The sequence below is a fragment of the Protopterus annectens genome, chromosome 13.part0 (assembly GCF_019279795.1).
Source record: "Protopterus annectens isolate FY-2018-M chromosome 13.part0, PAN1.0, whole genome shotgun sequence".
Classification (NCBI taxonomy): Eukaryota; Metazoa; Chordata; order Ceratodontiformes; family Protopteridae; genus Protopterus; species Protopterus annectens.
The window spans coordinates 697,644,121-697,666,753 of record NC_056747.1 but is presented as its reverse complement, the minus strand read 5'-3'; the positions used below and the strand labels follow the sequence as shown (position 1 = coordinate 697,666,753).

Here is a 22,633-nt window from a genome sequence, read left to right as displayed (position 1 = left end):
CCCAAAGGTCAGAAGAGTGGCAAGATGTAGTTCCGAAAATCCCAGGGAGCCTTGCCTGACACACACAGCGATTTTGCCTCCAGAGGCAGAGGGGGAAACAATAACAGACGCCACCCTCGTGGCAGAGGGGGTCCGCAGAACCAGGGCAACTGAGAATCTTTCTGTGAGTCCTTTCAGCATCCCTGAAGTGTTGCCCGGCTGCTCACCTCTGGAGGCAGTCGGGGGAAGACTTTCACTGTACCCAAAAGCCTAGCAAAATTTAACGCAAGACAGATGGGTACCGTCCATTATATTCGGAGGTCACAAAATTCCCTTCCATCAACCCCCCTTACCGTCAAAGCAATCCCTTCCAGATGTTCCACCCAATCTGAAGGACCAAGCAGTAATAAAAGTTTCAAAACTGCTAGAAAAGAGTCATCCAGGAAGTCCTGGCAGTCCAGCATGGATCCTGAACTTACTCAAGGTTCTTTTTGGTACCAAAAAAGACAGGAGACTGGAGACCGATTCTGGATCTCAGCAGACTAAACGGGTCTGTACAAAGAACAAAGTTTTGGATGGTCACGCTACAGTCCATTCTACTCTTTCTGGGTCAGGACAATTGGATGTGCTCGATAGATATTCAGGACGCATACTACCATATCAAGATGGACAGGTGCTCCAGGAGATTTCTTCGCTTCCGGCTGTAAGCCAGTCATTCAGTTCAGAGCTCTGCCCTTTGGGTCTCACCACAGCCCCCAGGGTGTTCACCAAATGTATGGCAGTGGCCAGGGCTCACCTGAGACGTTGAGGATTCCAGGTGTTTCCATATTTAGATGACTGGCTCCTCACTGCTACTGCCTAGCATCAACTCCTACAAGCCAGGGACTACACAATTACAATCTGCTCCCAGCTAGGCATTAAAATAAACTTCGAAAAATCTGCCTTGTTGCCCTGTCAAGTCCATCACTTACATAGGAGCAGACTTGGACACAAGGAACAGGTTTGCAAGGCTACCACTAGAAAGGGTGTCTGCAATTCATCAGCAAGTACAGATTCTAAGGCAGAGCAAAAGGATCCAAGTCAGGTTCGTCCTTCAAACTCTGGGTTCCATGGCAGCAGACACTCTTCTAAACCCACTGGGCAGCTTTCCTATGAGGATCTGTCCGTGGCTTCTGTTCACACAGTGGCTTCTGTTCACACAGTGGTCTTTCCAAGAGCTGCCCATGTCTCACATGATCCTGATTACAAAAGTATGCAAAAGGCACCTTTCATGATGGATGGTCTCCCCACTAGTGACTCGAGGCAGACGCTTCATTCAGCCCCCTCCAGTAGCTACAGTGACCACAGACGCCTCCCTGATTGGGGGGGGGCATTATCTGGGCAGGACAGTCCAAGGCATTTGGCAACCTCACGAGTACCACCTGCACATAAACGTCCTAGAAATGAGAGCCATGCTGCTAGCGTTGCAAGCCCCTCAGGAGACTCTTCCTTCCAGGACCATTGCAATTCAAACAGGCAATATGTCAGTGGTGTGGTACATCAACAAGCAGGGCGGAACCAGATCCTACCCCCTGTATCGAGAAGCACTCAGACTGTGGCAGTGGGTGATTTCCTCCCAATGTTTTCTCATTGCGATGCACATCCCTGGGAGGTCCAACGTCATAGCGGACAGGCTCAGCAGAGCTATCCTCATGCCTCACGAGTGGTCTCTGAATCAGGAAGTTGCAGATCTTATCTTCCGTAAATGGGGACAGCCTTGCTGCAATCTTTTTGCCACCTCCTTCAACAGCAAATGCAGCAACTACTTCTCCCTTCTTCCGCTTTCAGGTCACAAGCTCTAGTCCACGATTGGCCTCAGGGACTTCTTTATGCCTTTCCTCCATTTCCCCTGATACTGAAACTCTTACAGAAAGCAATATCGTTGGGTTGCAAAATGATCCTCATTGCCCCCTACTGGCCTCGACAGATATGGTTCCCGTTCCTGCACCATTACCTTATCGATCAGCCCTGGACTCTGGACCCAATTCCAGATCTGATTCATCTACTGATTCATCAGTCAGGTGGGTTGCATCAATCCCACCAAACTCTCCAGCTCACAGCTTGGTTGCTCCACTTCCAACCTTAGCCAGGCTTCCCAGCATTTCCCCGGCTGTACGTGAGATTGTCTCCTCTCACAAGTCCACAACCAGGAAAACTTATGCTAGTAAATGGAAACTTTTTTCTTGTTGGGCAGAGGCTAGGAACGTAGATCCCTTTTCAGCCCCAGTCCATGAAGTTCTGGAATTCCTAGCACAACTTTTTCATTCTGGGTCCGCTTCTGCTATGATCACGGTTCAATTAGCGGCCATTTCTAACTTTCATGTTAGGTTGTCAAATTCTAGTATTATGTCTCATAAGCTCTGTAAAGCTTTTTTGAGAGTGACAACTCTCCTTGGGCCTCCAGTGAGAGCTCCCCCTCCTCCTTGGGACCTTAATTTGGTCCTTACTTCCTTAATTCTGCCCCCTTTTGAACCAGCAGTGTCCTGCTCCATTAAGTTTTTATCTTGGAAGACACTCTTTCTGGTAGCTATTACTTCAGCCAGACGCGTCTCTGAACTTCAGGCGTTGTGTTCGTCCTCCATACTTGGTTTTTCATAAGGACAGGGTTGCTCTGAGGGACTAATCCTTCTTTTCTTCCTAAAGTCTGCTCAGAAAATAATTTAAACCAATCTATAGACCTTCCTGTGTTTTTCCCTAATCACACCAAAAAGGCAGAGTACAAATTACACCAGTTGGATGTTCATAGACTATTGCGTTTTTACCTGCACACAACTAAGGAAATAAGTCCGACCAGCTATTCCTTTCTTATTCCTTAGGCAAACAAGGTCTCCCAGTTCCCAAGGTGACCTTATCTAGATGGTTGTCTCACTATTACTTTCATTTACCAGTTAAGGAACAGAGTTACCTTTCAAGCCAAAAGGTCATTCTACTAGGGCCTTGGCCACCTCTGTAGCCTTCCAGTCTAGGTTGCCCATGGATTTTGTCTGTGCAGCTGCTACGTGGGCAAATCCTCATACCTTTTTTTCTCATTAAAAGCTGGATATGGTCTCCAGGAGCAGAGCTGACTTTGGTTCCACTGTTCTGAAGAGTCTGTTCCAATGAGCCACCCAGGATATTAGGTGCTAGGGACGCTGTCCCAACCAGCAAGAATGAAGGCGAGATAGACAACTTTATAGTTATGTACCTACCATAACGTTCCATGTTAGTTGTCTTCGTCTCGCCTTCTTTCTTGCGTCCCACCCTCCGTCCCCCTGTCCTATTGGACCGAGAGGAGCTATTATTTCACTGGCTGGGTGTTCTATGGGTTGTTTCCTCTGCTGACTTAGAGAATATGGCACGTATAGTCGACCTATTTGTTTTGGACTGGGATTTCTATTGCTATCTCTGGAGTTAGCTATTTCAAACGAAATCTGGGTAGCTATAGCTAGGCATCATGAGATAAGGGGTAGCCTCGAGCCAGTAAACGGCTCTCGAGCTATTGAAGATGGCAGAGTCGGAGCCAAGGATTGGCTTCAATCCCAACCAGCAAGAAAGAAGGCGAGATGAAGACAACTAACATGGAACGTTATGGTAGTACATATCTTCTTTTTCCAGCTGCAGAAAAGCAACCCCAAAGCATGATATTGTCACCACCATGCTTCACCATGGAGATGGTATTTTTTGGTGAGGTGTTTTTGCGCCAAACGTACTTTTTGGAATTGTGGCCAAAAAGTTCAGCCTTGTTCTCATCAGACCATATAGCACATTTTCCCACATGCTTTTTGGAGACGTGATGTATTGTTCTACAATTTTAGCTGGGCCTGGATGTTTTTCTGTGTAAGAAAAGGCTTCCATCTTGCAACCCTACCCCATAGTCCAGACATATGGAGAATACGGGAGATTGTTGTCATGTGTAGTACAACATCAGTACTTGCCAGAAATTCCTGCAGCTCCTTCAGTGTTGCTGTAGGTCTCTTGGAAGCCTCCCTGGCCAGTTTTCCTCTAGTCTTTTCATCAGTTTTGGAGGGATGTCCAGTTCTTTGCAACATCACTGTTGTCCCATATTTTCTCCATTTTTTGATGACTGTCTTCACTGTGTTCCATGGTATATCCAATGCTGTTTAAAATTTTTGTATCCTTCTCCTGACTGATACCTTTCAACAATGAGATTATGGCTTTTGCTGTAGCAGGCAACTGAGTAAATGTCAGGAAGGATCCTACTAGGACAGCTGAACTTTATTTGGGGTTAATCAGAGTCTCTTTAATGGCAGGTGTATACCCAAGAAGACTGAATGCTGTAATTAAATCAAAAGATGCGTCAACTAAGTATTTAAGGGTGTGCACACTTATGCAAGCAACTTATTGTACGTTTATTATTTTTCATGTTTTTTCCCCTAACAAATTTGTTTGTTTTTCAATTAAATTGTATAGGTTACAGGTCACATTAAAGGTGGGAAAAGTTTTGAAATGATTATGGTCTCATTTTTTATATATCACAAAAACCTGGCATTTTAACAGGGGTGTGTACACCTTTTATATCCACTGTATATTCTCTTCCATGCTTGTACAGTATCTTGGTATCATTTTGCTCTTTGTATCATCATTCTTTATACAGTGCTTCTTAAGCCAGAATCTGTTTTGGGTACCTATCGGTTCACTCTTCATCTTCCTGGTTTACCAGTTCTTTCACAGTCTTGATTTTATACAAATCTGCTGTCTTTTTGGAATTCTGTCCTTATCTCTCCATTTGTTTTCTAGCCTCTTTTCAAGTAATGGGAAAGATTTAGGTGGCCAATGTTCTCTTGGTCTTGCTGATGAAAGCCTGTCCCTGTACTTCCCTCTGACACACAGCCCAGTTGCTCTGAGTGCATAGAATTGCTGGAAATTGTCCATCTCATGTTTGGCCTTCTGGGCTTCCTGAAATGTTTTGAATCCTGATGGAGAATGTATTTTAAACAATGCCGAGTATAGCAGTTTGAAACAAAGATTCAGTTGCATACAGATTTTACAAAATAGTGTAAATGTACTTCATTTTGGTGGGTTCTAGTGGGAAGTCCACATTGACCAATATTCTTCCCTTTGTTTGGATGATCTTGCCCTTTTGCCATAATTCTCCTAGGAGCCTTTCCTTGCAATAATAGGACTCTAACTTGATAACTTTCTATTGCTTCTCCCATTCCACACATCTACCTGGTGTGCTCTTGGTTTGCCAGTCTCCATTTGGTATTCCAGTCCAAAGACTTGTGTTCCTGCAAAAATACTTGGTCTTTCCCTTCACTCCCTCCAGGAACACTTACAAAAAGGGTAGGTTATCTATATTTCCTAGTCCTCCAGTTTATCTTTAATGGATTCTTGAAATGCCTCCCATTTTATCCATTCTTTGCATGTATTCACTGCCTCTCCTTCAGCTTTTCAATATCATTTGAGTGGTCTTTCAAGGCCAACTCAAGCTCTTCCAGTCTCCTGTCCATTTTTGATGTATTCTGTGAAGATGTTACTCATTTTTACAATCTGGTATTATTTCTTGAGCTTACCTTGTATCACTGCCATCTGCTTTACTGGTCGTTCAGACTGTTTCTCCAGCATGTTTTCCTCCTCCTTATCGGGCTAGTAGGTCCTTGGGCCTTGGTGGGAATCTGGTTTTGTTATATTGATCTCCCCTACGCTGCTTCCTTCTCCCTCTTACCTGACCACTGATTTCAGTCCATAGAATTCACTCTTGACAATTTTCATTTATTTTATGTGGGGGTGCCTTACTTTCTCAGAGTCAAGAAACGAACACTAACTGCTCAGTGCCATAACCAGAAGTCCTGAAATGTAGTGTGTATTTGAGCTTTGGCTGTGCCAGTTCTGTTGGTGAGAATAGCGTTAAAACTTGTATTAACATAGGAGTCCAGGCTGCATCACCAGATGCCACAGCACTTGGTATGAATTGATGAATTTCATTCTCAGATGTCCGGTTTTAATTAGTTGATTCCATAATGAGCTTTGAAGTTAACTGTGCTCTGCTACCCCATCTGTATCATTGGTCTGTGGCACTGTGGAGTCAGTGATGGCAAGATGAGTGTGTCATGTGACTAGTGTGCACCGGATTGACGAGGCTAAATCCTCTGTATGCATCTTCCGTGCTTTTAAAAGTAGGCCTCGACCCAGGTGATTGTAGGGTAAATAGACTTTTGTCTTACCTGCTGGGGAAATTCAACCCCAGTACAGAGTTTTGTCTGCTAAATTTTAAGTCCATTTCCCAGCCTTGAGGTGGAGTACAGTGTGGGTGTTAACATTTCTTCCAGCACTCCTTACTGTTACGATTCCATTTGCCAGGTAACTTCAATACCATATTGTGTCAGACTGTATTGAAATTAAGTTCATTGAAGCTTTCATGCTAGAGGGTATCCTATCATGTTTTGTTAAGGTTTTCCCCAACCTTTTCGTGTACTTTGGAGCGTAGAAGCTTTAAAAAGTTTTGAGATTTTACATGAATTGTGTATGTAAGTTTGTAAATTATTATTTATTTTATTTTGCATGCATGTCCATTTTTAGCGAAGGCTGTGGGAGAAAAGGTCCACAAATCAATACAAGCAATTATATGTATAACAGTAGCATTCACATTTACATAGACAGTATACAAGCACAAAGTTTTAACATTAAATACATAGTACAAAAGCATCTATATGATTTTATACTGTTAGAATGAGACAGTACATAAGCAAGAAGCCAACTGTTATAAGCTACATATGTACGAAAGTTTATATCTTTCGCAATTTATACAGATACTATATTGGACATTGTAGGGGAATTCCCTAGATTTAGCTGTAGTAATAGTAAGAATCTTAAGAGACTTTTATGTATAGATCACAACACTAATATTAAGAAGAAAGAATGCAAGAAAAAGCTAGATTTTGGCATGTTCCCTTGTGGTCTATGCGATATGTGTAAGAAATAACAGATATAAAATTGTTTTGTCATCCTGTTCTGGATTATAGGTTTTTACCTAAATTTTATGCTACATGTGATGATAGTAACTTGATGCATCTTGCTTCGCAAGGGACGGCTTGCATCGGTCACCACTGGGCTTCTGGATATTGGCTAAGGCTCTTGCCACCCCCATAGTGCCTTTTTTAGGCAAAGCTCAGAAGACAAACCCACCTCCTTAGAAAACAAAAATGGAAAAAAATTAAGGGTAATGCTGCTCAACGCCAGAAGTCTAAATCTCAAGATGCAGGCTCTCGAAGCACTCCTCAGTATGGAGAACATCGATGTCTGTGCAGTAACTGAAACCTGGTTCAAGGCTCCTGAGAGCACCCCAGCGCTGCCAGGCTATACCTCGTATCATGCTTTTCGGCCCCAAAACTCGGGCCAAACCAAAAAGGGAGGGGGAGTGTCCATATTCATCAAGGACACCCACACTTCCAGGTTAGTGGCAACACATGAAGCATCAGAGACCATCCAGGTGCAACTAACCGTAGGCAAAACTGCTATACAACTGGTAGCATGTTGCAGACCACCCTCCCAATCTCAGGAACCCCATTCAGCCTTCCTGAAGACATTGGAGGATATGAATGTCTCACCAAACACCATCATATTGGGAGGCTTCAACTACCCTAACATAGACTGGGTGCATTATTCTAGCCCAAACACCCTAGCCCAAAGGTTCCTGGAATTCATAAATTCAAATGCAATGGAACAGCTAGTCACCTCTCCCACAAGGGGAGATAATGTACTAGACCTGATCATCACAAACATGGGGACAAAGTGCTCCACACCGGAAGTATACCCCTCACTAGTGAGATCTGACCACAAACTAATCACCCTGGATATACATATCCCACCTCCACCCCCAACACAAAAGACTACAGTGAAAAACTTCTCAAAGGCCGACTTCTCACTTCTTAAAACTGAGATGGTATCCTTTAAGCCCACTGGGCCGGTGGAAACCACATCCCACAATGCAGAATCCTTCACAAATGCTTTCTACTGACATCTCCAAGAATGCATGGATCATGTAATCCCAAATAAAACCAAGACTCTCTCCACCAAGGGCAGGCGTCCTGTCTGGTGGATCCCAGCCATAAACAAATTGTATAACAAAAGAAGGAAGCTACTGCAAGACGGAGCAAAATCCCATAAAGAGAAGGCATCTCTGACCAGCACTAGTAGAAAGCTACGTTCTCTCATAAAAACATCCAAGGCCAACTTTGAGAGAAAAATCGCTATGGACACTAAAGATAACCACAAGACCGCCTTCTGCTATGTTAGAAACCTGGGCGGAAACCCTCAGATATGTTCAGAGTTAGTTCACAATGACAAAAAATACACTGAACCCTCAGATACTGCCAACATCCTGGCAGACAGGTTCAGTGCAAATTTCTCCCCTCCCTCACCCCCAAAAGAAGAAATACTTATCCCAGCTGAATGTAACCTCCTTGTCATCTCAGATGTCCAGGTGAGAACCGCCCTCAGCAAAGCTAAAAACACAGAATCAATGGGACCTGACGGTATCCCGGGTTGCGTGCTACGTGAGCTCCAAGAGGAGCTAAACACGCACATAAAAATGCTATTTAACCTTTGCCTTACTACAGGATATGTACCTGAACACTGGCGTACAGCAACAGTAGTCCCACTCCACAAAGGAGGCACCTCTACAGACCCTGGTAACTACCGCCCCATAAGCTTAACCAGCCTGGTCTGCAAAGCTATGGAAAGAATCATTATGGAACTCAGACATTGGGGACTTAGACACTTGATCCTACCCAGTTCGACTTTGTAAAGGGCAGATCCTGCCGTTTGAACCTGGTTGACTTTTTCGAAACAGTCACTAGAGCCATTGACGAGGGCAAGGCAGTCCATACAGCCTACCTGGAGTTGGCTAAAGCTTTTGACACAATACCCCACTCTGGCATCATAGACAAGCTTAACAGCTTAAATGTAAATCCGTATGTCACAAGATGGGTTGCAAACTGGCTAAAGGATAGAACCCATAAAGTCAAAATCGCTGGAGCCATGTCACTCAAAGCCAGTCACAAGTGGTGTCCCACAGGGCTCTGTCCTGGGACCCCTCTTGTTCGGCATTTATTTCTCAGATGTGAAAGCAAACATGGGAGGGTTGTGGCTGACAAAGTTCGCAGATGACTGCAAACTAGGCACCATAGTCGATACACCAGCTGACACATACATCCTACAGAAAGGCCTCACTGAAACGGACAACTGGTGCCGGAGTCATGGCCTTAAACTAAATGCCAAAAAATATATAGTCATCCCCTTTGGGAAAAACAAAGTACCCACAAATTATCACATGGACAGTAACCCACTGAGTACGGAAAAAGTAATCCGAGACCTGGGGACCCAAGTCGATAGTAACCTCTTATTTGACACCCACGTTGCCAAAGTGGTTAGAAAGACTTTCTACCTTGCCCACCTTATCATGAAGGGATTCGCATCCAGATCAAAGGAGGTCATTGTACCCCTATACTCCTCCCTCTTCAGGCCCATGATTGAGTACAATGCCCCATTTGGTATGTACCTCACCCGGCACTTGCAACAGCTAGAGAGACCCCAAAAGTACACCACCAAGAGGATCAAGGGTCTCCAGCATATGTCATATGCTGCCAGACTAAAGTAACTCCAGCTCTATTCAGTAGCATACCGCCTACTCAGAGGTGATCTGTGCCTGACGTACAAGGCCATGTCCAATCAGGAATTGATGGACATGCTCCACCTCAAAAAATCCAAATCCATCAGAACCACGAGAGCTAAAGATTTAAACCTCAGCACAAATATGAATAGGACATGCTGGAGGGACAGATTCATAACTCAGAGGCTTCCCATACTCTGGAACTGAATCCCAGTTCATGTTACGCAGCCTCTCCCTGACTCTCTTCAAGAGAAATCTTGACGAGTGGATGGGAGATGTAGGTTTACCCCAGGGGTCATCTCTGTCTCACTACTAGACAGAGGCACAGTAAATTAATTCTATTATGTAAGGGGGTCTTCACTGTGTCACTACTAGACAGAGGCACAGTATTCTAAATCTATTCTGTACACTTTTGTACCATTACATGGGGTGGCGAAAGCCACATCACTATGGCTAGGCTTATAAATGCCCCAGGGCAGATAGCCTAGTACTAAACTATGAAACTATAAAACGATCTAATCAACAAAATGCACTTGGAAAACATATAGCTATAGAGAGAGAGAGATCATTTTAGTTTTAGAGTATTACAGTTGGTAACTGAAAGTAAAAGGGGAGGTGATGAAGCGAACTGTCTTGAACTGACAGTTACGTTGGATATTTAAATTGCGTGCACATATGCATCCGGGTTTAAATAATTTTGTGAGTATTAAACCAGCATTAGAAGCACGAGCACGTAAATGAATGTAACTGAATAGATTATGAAAGTATATACATTCATATACATTTCCCCTTTATGAAGGAAGAAAACTGTTTATAATCTGATTCACATTTTATATATATATATATATATATATATATATATATATATATATATATATATATATACACACACACACACACACACACACACACACACACCTAGCAAGGCTTTATCATGTTTCTCTATGTTCATGATTTATCTGTAGTGTACTTTAAATCTACAGATGTAGAATACATTATATAGAGCCCTTAAATAGGGTTTTAGTATGTGTTATGATGTAACAGATTGTCCTGCCATAAGCATATTTTAAACAGACAACCAATTAATTAAACCATTGTATTAAATTGAATTATAGGGTTTAATTGAATGATTGTTTTTAACAGTTAATGTGTATGTGATGAGAGTATATAAGATGATGAGATTAATTGTTTTTGTAAGATCTGAAGAAGCGTGCTTGTTGGCATGCGAAAGTGCTCATCTTTGTGTTTAGAACAATAAATCTATTTTATTTTATGCTATACAATTTATACAGATAGTATGAGTACAGTTTTGGCAGGGACAGGATTTTTTGAAGTAGGTAAAACAACAGAGCTGAGTGGTGAGGTATCTACAGTAAGTATAAAAGCAGATGCAAGGAAAGGGAAGAAAAGTTTATAGAAATCTGAGCGTAGCAGGGTGTTGGTAATCCCACTTTCCTGATTTCCAGGCTGTTTATCTGAATGCTAAATATGTGTTTTGAATGTTTTGTGTAACCCTCACAAGCTAAACATTTCTTCCTTTGCAGAACAGACTCTACAGCAGGGCAGAGCTCGAAAGAAGTGAAAGGAAAAACTCATACTTACTATCAAGTCTTAATAGACTCCAGAGATTGTCCTCATATTGTAAGCCCTTTTTATTTGTATCGGTCTTATTTTCTCAGTTTTTATATCTCTCTGCTTCTGGTTCATGCCGAATGATTGCTTTTGCTATAAGTATGTAACTTGGTGCAGAACATTTTTGCAGCAGTGTGTACCATAAAATGTGTAGGCAATTTGGATTGTAATTTTCCTGTGTAGGCAGCATGTTGAGTTCAGGACACAGTGCATAGGGCATATTCACACATGCATTATATTTCTAAGGCTGATTCCTTAGTGTGCGTGAGAGGGAAAGAAGCACAGATACACTTCTTTGAGATGTGTCTTAGGAAGGGAAGTGTTGCCTTTTGAAGGTAACTGTTTGATGGCAGGGATGTGTTCTTCGTGTTTCACTGTTGCAGTCATTACATTTGGGTTATCTGCCTGCAGGTAGCCCTCAACCAGCCCGAATATCAGTCTTGGATTCCTGTGTCGGACGCTGTCTCTTCCATGACGTCAGGTCGTCAGGGGTATAAAACATGCAGCCAACGCCATTACATCAGTCTTTCTTGCCACGCGGTGCCCAAAGCAGAAGCAGTTCACAAGTGCCGGTTGTCAGACTCCTAAAATTTTCGCTTTTGAGTTTCAGAACCGATGTCTTCAAAATAGCTAAGTACCCTGTTGGGGGGGTCTTTTTCTTGCTCTAAACTGATGTCAGTAAAAGTAAACAGTTGTATTATCTGTGGAAAGCAAATACCTCAAAGATTTTCATTTATACTGCATTCCTTGCTTAGGCCCAGAACCACGACATCCCTCGCTGTCGGTCTTGTGCCTTATTCAACCCCCAAACTATTAGTCATCTGTTTACTTTTGCAGCAAATTATTTTGGTACTCTGTTTAACTATCCAGAAATGGCTTTCATAAGCCATCCAACTAATGACATTCCGAAAAAACTTAGATAGACAGAGACAGACCGCATAGGTCCAAAGATGCCGATGACGCTTCCATTAAGCTAGTCGCCAGTTCACCAGTACTCAGGCGCTTTCGCAGCCCCTGATACCCACTACTACAGATTTGCAGGCCTCTACTTAGACCCATTCAGAGTCTGGTATCCAGCGAGATGCTTCTTCGCCTATGAAACCTATGGATGTTTCTACCTTGGATGGGTCCGGAGCAGCTGTGCAGGCACCGGCTTCTGAGGGTGTATTCAGGCCTACAGACTTGCCATCTTGTTCTCAAGGCCTAAAACTCCACCCACGCCTAGAAAGCTGATGTCCAAACCGCATGATCAGGCCCATATGCCTAAAAAACAAGTAAGAATGGCTACACTACCTCCAGCTCCCAGGAAACCTGACAGGTATTACAGTGTACCTAACTCTCACAAGTTCCTTTTAAAGAATCCTACTGCGGACCCAGAAACCATTTCCCAAGGACCTAAAGACATTAAGGCTACTACTGCCAAAAATCCTACTCCCTCTGATAGAGATTCCAGGGCATTGGACAGATTGTGTAAGAAGGTATGGTTCCCCTTCACATGACCGAATTTCTGTAAACTTGAAATTCATAAGCCCGAGGCCAGAGTCTCGAATTTACAGAAACACGAAAATGGGAAGGGGAACTAAAAAAAAAAAAAAAAAAAGGCACCTTTCTAACCCCCCCACACCCCTCTACTTAAATATTCCTACTTCGAGATCGCACTACAACGGAGGACAGGGAAATCTTCCAGCTTGCGCTGTATGCGTAAGCGCAAACCAGATTTCCCCGTCCTCCGCTATAGTGTGGTCACTGAGCATTTAGATTTAGCTGCTAGGATGCAGGGGGACCTTGCCCCTTGCAAAAAGGTAAGTGAACTCTTTTTTTTAAGCCCTAAACTTCCCATTCACAATTTCGAGTGAATGGAAGTTTGAGATTCTGGGCTCAAACTTATGGGTTTCAGGCTTCCATTCATTCCATCTTGTGAAGGGGAACCAAAGGTATACACTTCTGCTACTTTGGCCATTAGGGCCTTAAACTGCTAGTTTCATATGTTAAAGTATCAGCAACATATTATGGGACTAAAACAGAAAATGATGTTGATTCCTGACTGCTGAAAATAAAGAATTACAGGATTTAATGCATTCTGCTGAACAAGTTGGTAAACATCCTTTGCAATGTGGTTTTGACTCTTTTTAGAAGCATCTTGCAGGGCTGCTGTCATTGGGTCTGTACTTAGAAGGCATGCTTGGCTTAAGGAGCAACTTTGGCCAGATCGTGTTAAAGCTAAATTACTGGATGCTCCCTTAAACCAAGACTGCCTGTTTGGCAACAAAGCCGAAGAAGTCCTTAAAAAGATGGAAGAAAAAGCTAAATCTATGCAAACTGTTAAAGATTTCCTACAAGTACAGCCTCCCAGATTTAGTAGGCATTGGCCTTCTAAGAATTGGTCCTTTCCTGGCTCTTGCAGGTCTTCTCAGTCCAAACCCAGGAACAGCAGACCACCTAGGCTACAGTCTCAAGGTACTCACAGGCCTAAGCAGTGGGGGGGCTCCCACTTCCAAAGCTGGTAGTAGTAAGACCCCCCTATGGAAAAATGTCACAATGACTTAACCTTAAACCTTCCAAGCCCTGCTCAACTGCTTGCTCCTTTAGAGGGAAAATCGCCCTGCATGCAAAAAACTGGCAACTCATCACCCGGGACAAATGGGTTTTAAATATAGTTGGCCAAGAATACAGGTTCCACTTTCACACCTTACCATCCCCAAACGATTGGCCAGACCTACCCCCAAATCAGTGGGCAGAGGCTCAACAGCAGGTTCTCGCTCTTTTAAGTATCAAGACTGTTCAACCAGTTCCAGCAGAAGAAAGGGGACAAGGTTTTTACTCAAGACTTTTCCTGTTGCCCAGAAAAGACAGCTCCTGGCATTCTATCCTGGACCTCTCTATTCTAAACACCTTTTTGGTAATCCCAAAATTCAGAATGCTAACACTTCAACAGCTGCTTCCTATGCTAGGCAAAGATGCCTGGTTGGCAACTCTAGATTTAAAGGAAGCCTACCTGCACATTCCAATAACGGAATCTTGTAGGAAATACCTACTCTTCAAGCACGCTCCATGCATTATCAGTTCTCTGCACTTCCCTTTGGCTTATCTACTGCACCCAGGGTTTTTACAAAGTGCCTAGCACCAGTCATTACATTTTGCAGGCAAAGAAATATTGAAATATACCCATACTTGAACAATTGTCTAATTCAGGCAGAAAGCCAGGACATGCTACTAAAACATCTGGCATTTGCAAAGATGCTTCTAACCTCACTGGGGTACACCATTAATGAAAAGAAATTTCATCTAGTACCCTACCAACAAATTGTATTCCTGGGAGCAAGCTTGAACACAACTTCCCAGATGGCTTACCTCATGCCAGAGAAACTAATTTATTTGACAACCTACTTCAAACTACTGACCACAAAGACCCACCTATCTGCAATGAAAATCCTGCAAGCCCTGGGGTTCATGACCTCTTGCATTCTACTAATTCCATGTACATGACTCCATATGAGGAAACTACAATGCTATCCAAAAAGCCTATGGTGTCAACATTCTCAGGACCTGGAATCGGTGATTCCTATCATTCCTTGTATAAAGACAGAGTTCCTTTGGTGGGCAGAGGCCTGCTACCACAACAAGGGGCTCCCATTCACTCTACCCCCTGCCACCCAAACCAAACCGTAACAACAGACGCATCAGACTATGCATGGGGGGCTCACTTGGCAGGGCAGTGCATTCAGGGCAGATGGAACCAGAGTCAGATGCACCTATATATTAATCAAAAATAAATGTTAACTGTACAGAATTCCCTGACCGCCTTCAAGGACCACATTCTTCCAGGACAATTATTGGTAAAGACAGAACACCATTGTTATGTGGTACATAAACAAGCAGGGGGGAACCCACTTGTACCCTCTCTACAGACTAGCCATGGCTCTGTGGAACACAGCCTTGAGCTACCAAGTGCACCTACAAGCTAAATTAACTGGCAGACGACCTAAGCAGAAATCTTATGGACCCACACGAGTGGAAACTGGAACCAAAGATGTTCAACCTTTTGAGAAACAAATGGGGGAATCCAGAGATAGACCTGATTGCCTCCCCTCAGAACTACCAGTTGGACAAATTCTGCACAAGAACTTCCCACAGTCAAGCTTGGAAAGTGGATGCCCTGTCCTTCACCTGGGAAAGCCTCTCAGTTTGCCTTTCCTCTTCTGCCTCTCCTCTCGAAAGTTCTGCTAAAGCTGAAACAAACCAAGGACAATATTAATTGCACCAGACTGGTCACGCCAGTACTGGTACCCCCTCTTGTGCAGTATGTCACTGCTGGACCCATAGCACCTGCCTCAGACCCCTTACCTGCTGTCCCAAAATGAGGGCCAGATTCTGCACCCTCCGCTCCAAACCCTGAACCTTGCAGCCTGGCTAATTCCTTGAGCTCTCCAATAGCATCCCTCAGTAAGCAGGTGCTAGATGTTGTTCTGGAGGCAAGGAGGCCTAGTACTAGAAAATCCTATGCTGAAAACTGGCAAAGAATACTGTTCCTGGAGCCAGACTCAGGGGGATGGGCACAACAGTGCCCAGCTTACCTCATATTCTTCAGTACTTAACAGAGCTGCTCCACAAGGGCCTTTCCTTCTCGTCACTTAAAATCCATGCCTTTGCCATTTCAGCACATTATAATACTGAACCCACCCCTCTTTTCTCACCCCCTGCTAAAGCAATTCCTCATAGGGGCCAAAAATTTAAGACCACCCAGGAGAGCCCCTACTCCAGCCTGGGACCTTCACTTTGTACTGGAAAAGCTCACTCTACCTCCTTTTGAGTGAGCTGCAACTCCAGAGTTGAAATTCCTTTCTTGGAAAACAGCCTTCCTTCTAGCCATCACTTCAGCAAGAAGAGTGTCTGAATTACAGGTTCTCATGGCAGTGGAGCCCTTCATAATCTTCCATGCAGACATGGTGTCCCTCAGGACCAATCCTTTTATACCCAAGGTGGTGGCTAGTGTGGCCCTTAATCAGTCCATTCATTTGCCTACTTTTTTCCATAATCCACAGAGCAAAGGAGAACAAATACTGCACTCTTTGGACGTGCACAGACAACTTAGATTTTATTTGGACAGGACTAAGCCTCTCTTGCTGTAGGGGCAGAGGGGAGGGCCATTTCAAAGCAAACCATTTCTAAGTGGATAGCCCATTGCATTAATTTCTGCTATAAGCGCTATGGAAAACCTACCCCACAGGGGGATAAGATCACATTCCACCAGGGCTGCATCTACCTCTACAGCCTTTCTCAGACGTGTCTCTACCAAGGACATCCTAGAAGCTGCTACCTGGAGCTCTGTATATACCTTCACCAAGCATTACCACATGCATATTTTTTTCTAAATCCAGGGCTGGTTTTGCCACTGCAGTCTTGCAGGGCTTAATAGCTGGTCCTAATTCTCTCTAACTTCCTCCTCCCGTCCTTAGCTTTGGGAATTAACCCAAATGTAATGACTGTAACAGTGAAACACGAAGAACATAGTACAGTTGTGTACACTTACATAAATGTCGATGTTCGAGTATATTCACTGTTACAGTCCTGGTTACCCTCCCTCCAGCCCTCCGACTTCTCCTGGCTGTACTTTTCTTTATTTTTTTTTTTTTTTATGATTTCTGGTGTATTTGCTTTTTGTTGGAGTTGTAACCCAACATATAATTGTTTCCCATTAGGGGACACCTGACATCTGGGGCAAGGAAAACTGATGTAATGGCATCGGCTGCATGTTTTATACCCCTGACGACCTAACGTCATGGAAGAAGAGACAGCATCTGACGCAGGGATCCAAGACTTTGATATTCGGGCCGGCTGAGGGCTACTTGCAGGCAGATAACCCAAATGTAATGACTACAACAGTGAATACCATAAATGTAGATGTTAGAGTGTAAGTATACACAGCTGTACTTTCCATGTACTTGCAAATAAGAATGTGTGAATTCTTACATTGAAGCCTTGCAGGTTCTTCATTGTAAGCATAAAAATATGTGCATATAGGTATAACGGAACGCTCCCTATCACTTTCTGAGTAATCTGAAGTGTATCCTTCTGATCCTAAAATATGTAAATCAGAACAAACAAGTGAATGTGCGAACTGTTTTCTTGTAATAAAAATGAAAGAAATAAAACGGAGATAGGTGCTTTCATTCTTGACACAGTACTACTTCAGATCCAATTAAAACACAATTAAACTCCCTTTTTATAATGTATAATGACACAGATCATGCGACTTCAATAAGGGTTCAATAGGAATGAACTAATTTAACCTTTTCCCTCTAGTTTCTTGTAGGATTGTCATCCATTTCGTTTCTGAGCATTCTGTATGTGTTCTTATATAATCTCCCCTACAACCAACATGATAAATTTCCAACACCATAAACTTAAAACTATGATTATTACCTGCTAAGCTGACATGCTTAGACAAAACGTTGTTGCTATCTTGCTTACTAATACTGTATAAATGTTCTCTTATCCGAGCTCTTAAGCAGTTGTTGTTTTTCCTACATAAAACATTTTACACAATTCACAATAAGCTAAATAAACTATGTTGCAGGTACCACAATCAGCATAGAAATCAAATTCAAAAATATTGTCTGTCAGGATGTTTAAAAACAAATCGCTGCAAATATATTTACACATGTTAGTGTTGACAGGGAAAACTACATTTTTTACTAGTATATGACTTCTCTTTTAAGACCTGGGGATGTCAAAGGCTTATAGCAGAGCATTTTTTTTGATGGAGTTACGATTTTTAAAAATAGGGTTGTGTCCCCAACAGTTCCCTACATTTCTCTTTGGACAGTAAAATTTTCCAATGTTTCTTAATAATCTCGCGTATAGAACTAGTATCAGAGTAAATGAGACACACAGTCTAAGACGTTGTGATGTGATGAATTATTGTCCATGTTAAGTTCATAACTACCAGTACTATCAAAGAATAGTCTGGTGCGTGTGTCCATAAGAGCTATAGCTTCATTTTGTGCCTGTAATATCTCACTCACTTAATAGCCCCCTTTGCCTAAATTCTCTGCCATTAAATCAAAGGAGGTTTACATATTACTGTTTCTGGTATGCAACCTGGCTGACCTAAAAAAACTGACTTTTTTATAACATTGCGTTTGACATATCTAGGGTGCATACTCTTAGAGTGTATTAACTTGTTAGTCTTACTGGGTTTATTGTACCAATGTCTCCAGGAGTTTTTATTACATAAACATCCAGGAAGGAAATTTTGTTCATATGAATATTCATATGTGAAGTGTAAAAACTATGTGGTGCTATGTAAATAATGTATAAACTCGCACAATGCATCATAGATGTTCCCCATACCAAAAAAAAAAAAAGTAATCATCCACAAAGCGTCCATAGTGTAAAATGAATCTAGAGAAGATGTCATTATTGAACACACATTGTGATTCCCATTTAGCCATTACCATGTTGGCATAACTATTTACAAATATTGTGCCCATGGCAATGCCGGTGCGTTGTAAATAGAATTTTTCTGAGAAGACAAATAAATTGGGTTCAAGAATAATATCCAAAAGTGTACAAATCAAATAAATGATGTTGTCGTATGTGGAATGTTGGCTTAAGAATAATCTCACATAGTCTACCCCTATGTTAGGAGTGGAGGTAAAAAGTGACGTCACATCCATTGTTACTAAAATAACATCACCAGTAAAATGATTAATGGACCAGTTCATTTAATCTGCCTAAGAAATGTTTGGTATCCTTAAGAATGTTATCCACTCTAACCAGTACTGGATGAAGCTGTTTCGCAACAAACATAGAGGGAGGCTCAGTGCCCCATCCTTTCCTGATACTGTTGGTCGCATTGGTGAGTCAATGGGGTTTTTATGAATTTTGGGAAGACCATATATTTGTGGAATAGTAGGATGTTCTACTAATAAGTATTCATAAAGTTGTCTAGTGATAGCACCTTCCATCAATAAGTTCTCAATATAGTGCATCTTACCAATCAATTTTAGTGCTTGTGGTTTAGTACATTTTATATAAGTATCACAATCTCCCAGCATGTGTGTTCCATAATGCAAAGATAATGCACCGAATCTAGAACCACTATTCCCCCTCCTTTGTCAACTGGTCTAAAACAAATATCACGTGCAGTCAACTCTAATAAAGAAGAAAACTTTGAGCATGTGAGATCTTTAAAACCAAAATACGTTCTGGTACTCAAATACGTATAAATATCATCCTCACAAAGTTTAAAGAAAGCTTCCACTAAAGGTGGATTAACAGGTGTGTAAACACTAGATGTGAAGTTGTTCAATCTCGCCATTTATTCTTACACATGGGTTCTGAGCCAATCCATCGGCTCAGAGTTGGCCGCTTTACAAGCTGAAAATCTGAGTAGCTCGAGACCAGGTCCCCCTATCCCAGAGTAGCTCGCGACCAGGTCCCTATCCCATGATGCTCTCTGTCCTACCTTTGATCTAGTTTGCCGCTGCAACAGATCGGAGATCGTCTGGAGAGCTCGGGCCAGTTGTTTTATATTTATCTTCCTTTTGGCATATATTTGGTTGATAGTTACTATAATATAAGAAAACTTTATATTTGTACTGCTTAGCCTTAAAATTCTTTATTTAGAGTTGGCAAATTTAGTTTCTTTTTTTTTTTTTCAGAGCGGTTGCTTTTAGGCCTTTGGCCTTCTACAGTTAATCGCTATCCCCTTTATACTATAATAGCGTGATTTAGTATTATATTAATAGTGTGTTTTAGTGCTATTAGAGAGTTTAGTGTTATTAGATAGACACTGTGCTTAGTTTGGAGATAAATATATATTCTTACTGGATTATTAGTTGTTCAGGGATCTGACAACTTAGAACTGTGATGGAAATTAGACTCGCAGTCAACTTTTTTCTTCCATAGTGTTACCAGGAGGATTGTGGTGTATGATATCTGACCATAAAGAAAAGCAGAAATCTGGTTTCAAATAGTGTCTAAAATGAGGGCAGAAAATGTCCATTGTGGACGCCCATGTGAATTGTTTGTTTGAGGCCTGTTTACCTCCAGGAGGATTGCTCTGTCTGCCATTACTTCAGTAGTAAGGTTTTACTGGAGAGACTAAGGAAGCTGGTAGATAGAGGCTTATTGAAGCCAGATTTCCAGGAGTCCTTGGACAAGGCTGACCAGATCTACAAGTCTTCAAAGGGGTTGAAATCTTCTAAGGCATGTTTGGAGCCCAAGTCATCAGTTCCAAGCCTTACTGTTAAGGTGCGGTCGCTGGCTCCGCAGTCTTCGGAGCCATGCACCGAGCTGGTCCCCGGTCTTGGAGCTGGTCTCCGAAACCTATCCTTCAGTCAGTGGCATCTTCGGTTCCTTAGACTCGTTCTTCGAGGACCCGCTCTGATGTGGATGTGGACCGGGTGGTGCAGAGGCTCCTCGAGAACCCAGCACTTGCTAAATTGTTAACAGCCTCGACCAAACCGGCCTTTGGGCCTACTTCCATTCCAACTGCTGTGACTACTCCTCCAAGCCAAGCAGGGCTTTCGGCGCTGGAAAAGGAGGATCTGATGATTGTGGAGCCAAGACCTGTTACAGTGCCCTCGGCTCCGTCAACCCAGTCTTCTTCAGTTCCATTGGAAGAGTTTGGGAGCCTACAATCTCGTCTGTTCCGACCCTTCCTCTTGGGGTTCTGGCGCGGTTGAGCTTTGCTTCATCCTCTGGTTTGGAGCCCACTGTCTTGGCACTGGGGAAGTTGCCGTCTTCTTCGAAACCAGCAGTGTCTGGAGGTCGGAGCAGTGGTGCCTTCGATGCTATCAGGAGGATTATGTCATCCAAGACGCACACGTCCTCATGTCCCTCCGCCTCCTCTCCTAAAGTGCCGCTTTCTGTCTACATCGCAGGTCTCTGTGAAGAGTCGAGACCCAGAGCCTCAGGTAACCACATCGGGTGACCCTTTCTCTACTGAGACCTCACCAGAAGCCCCCAACTGGTGAGGTTCCCAGGAAGAGACTTTGTAAGAAGAGGCATTTAGATTCCCCGCAGGAGTTATTGCCATCAGACACCGACTTAGAGGAATCGGAAGGGTCCCCACGGTCCCCCTCGGAGGATATCTCCTTTGTTGATTTCCTGGAAGTCCTGAAGCAGAGGGGTGACTGGCAGTCCTTTAGCCCTACTGAGGATGAGTCGGTGCTCCTGAAGGCCTTGAGTCTCAACCTTCCACCTCCTGGTGACTCTGCCCTTCAAACTAATGGAATTGGTTGCTTGAAGGGCATGGGAGTCTCCTGATTCTATGAAACCGGTCCCTCTGAGGCCCAGCAAGTTTATCACCTCCACCCAAGACAAGATGTTTCTCACTAAGGGAGTCCCGGTTGATGCTATTATGGTGGTGGCGGCCACCGAGAGAGAGATGTCAGAAACCTCTTCTACTGTCCATCCTCCTAATAGGGATTCCAGGACGATGGACAGATATGGGAAATGCATCTTTAGTTCTGTGACCTTCGCTGTGGGATTGCTTAACTACTTGACTCATTTTACCCTTCTTCAAAGAGATCTCCTAAAAGAGCTTGGAGATCCTCTGCAGGGTAATACAGATGGAGCTGTCTCTGAGAAGGTGACAGCCCAACTTAATACCCTTAACTCCATAGTGAACTCGTCCATGCGACTCATTTCCTATGCAGCTGATGATTTGAGTCGGGCAGCTGGTTCAGTGATAGCTCTGCAGAGACTGTCCTGGATGTGCTTATGCTCTTATATGGAAGTCTTCAAGTCTTCCTTTGTCAGCATCCATTCGATGGCTCTTCTCTTTTTGGGCCCAAAGTCAAGGAGACTCTCTAGGTCCGAGCAGGAGGGAAAGACTCTATCTGCCGTAGGAGTCCGTTTGTCCACCCCTACTAGATCATACCCCAAAGGAAAGAAAGGTGGAAAAATGTGGATGTTCTTCGTGTTTCACTGTTGCAGTCATTACATTTGGGTGATCTGCTTGCAGATAGCCCTCAGTTGGCCTGATTAACAAAGTCTTGGGTCCTGTGTCGGTTGCTGTCCCTTCTTCCATGACGTCAGGTCGTCACGGGTATAAAACATGCAGCCGATGCCATTATATCAGTCTTTCTTGCCGTGCGGTGCCCGAAGCAAAAGCCGTTTACAAGTGCCGGTCGTCCGACTCCTGAAATTTTCATTTTCGAGTCTCAGAACCGAAGTCTTCAACTACAGATAAGTCCCCCATTGGGGAAACTTTTTCTTGCTCCTTACCGATGTCAGTAAAAGTTAATTGCATTACTTGTGGAAAGCATATACCTCATAAAGATTTTCATTCGTACTGTATTCCTTGTTTAGTCCGTGACCACGACGTACCTTGCTGTCGGTTTTGTGCTTTATTTAATCAGC

General features: G+C 43.2%; 1 protein-coding gene across 1 annotated transcript in view; it reads left to right on the top strand.

Annotated features, from left to right (window-relative positions):
- The window catches only part of POLDIP2 (DNA polymerase delta interacting protein 2), a 1,361,368-nt gene that overhangs the window by 618,487 nt on the left and 720,248 nt on the right, over positions 1-22,633 (top strand). The window contains exon 4 of the mRNA XM_044054380.1: positions 11,173-11,269. Within this exon, the coding sequence (XP_043910315.1) occupies positions 11,173-11,269 (97 nt within the window). The remainder of the gene's footprint in view (positions 1-11,172; positions 11,270-22,633) is intronic.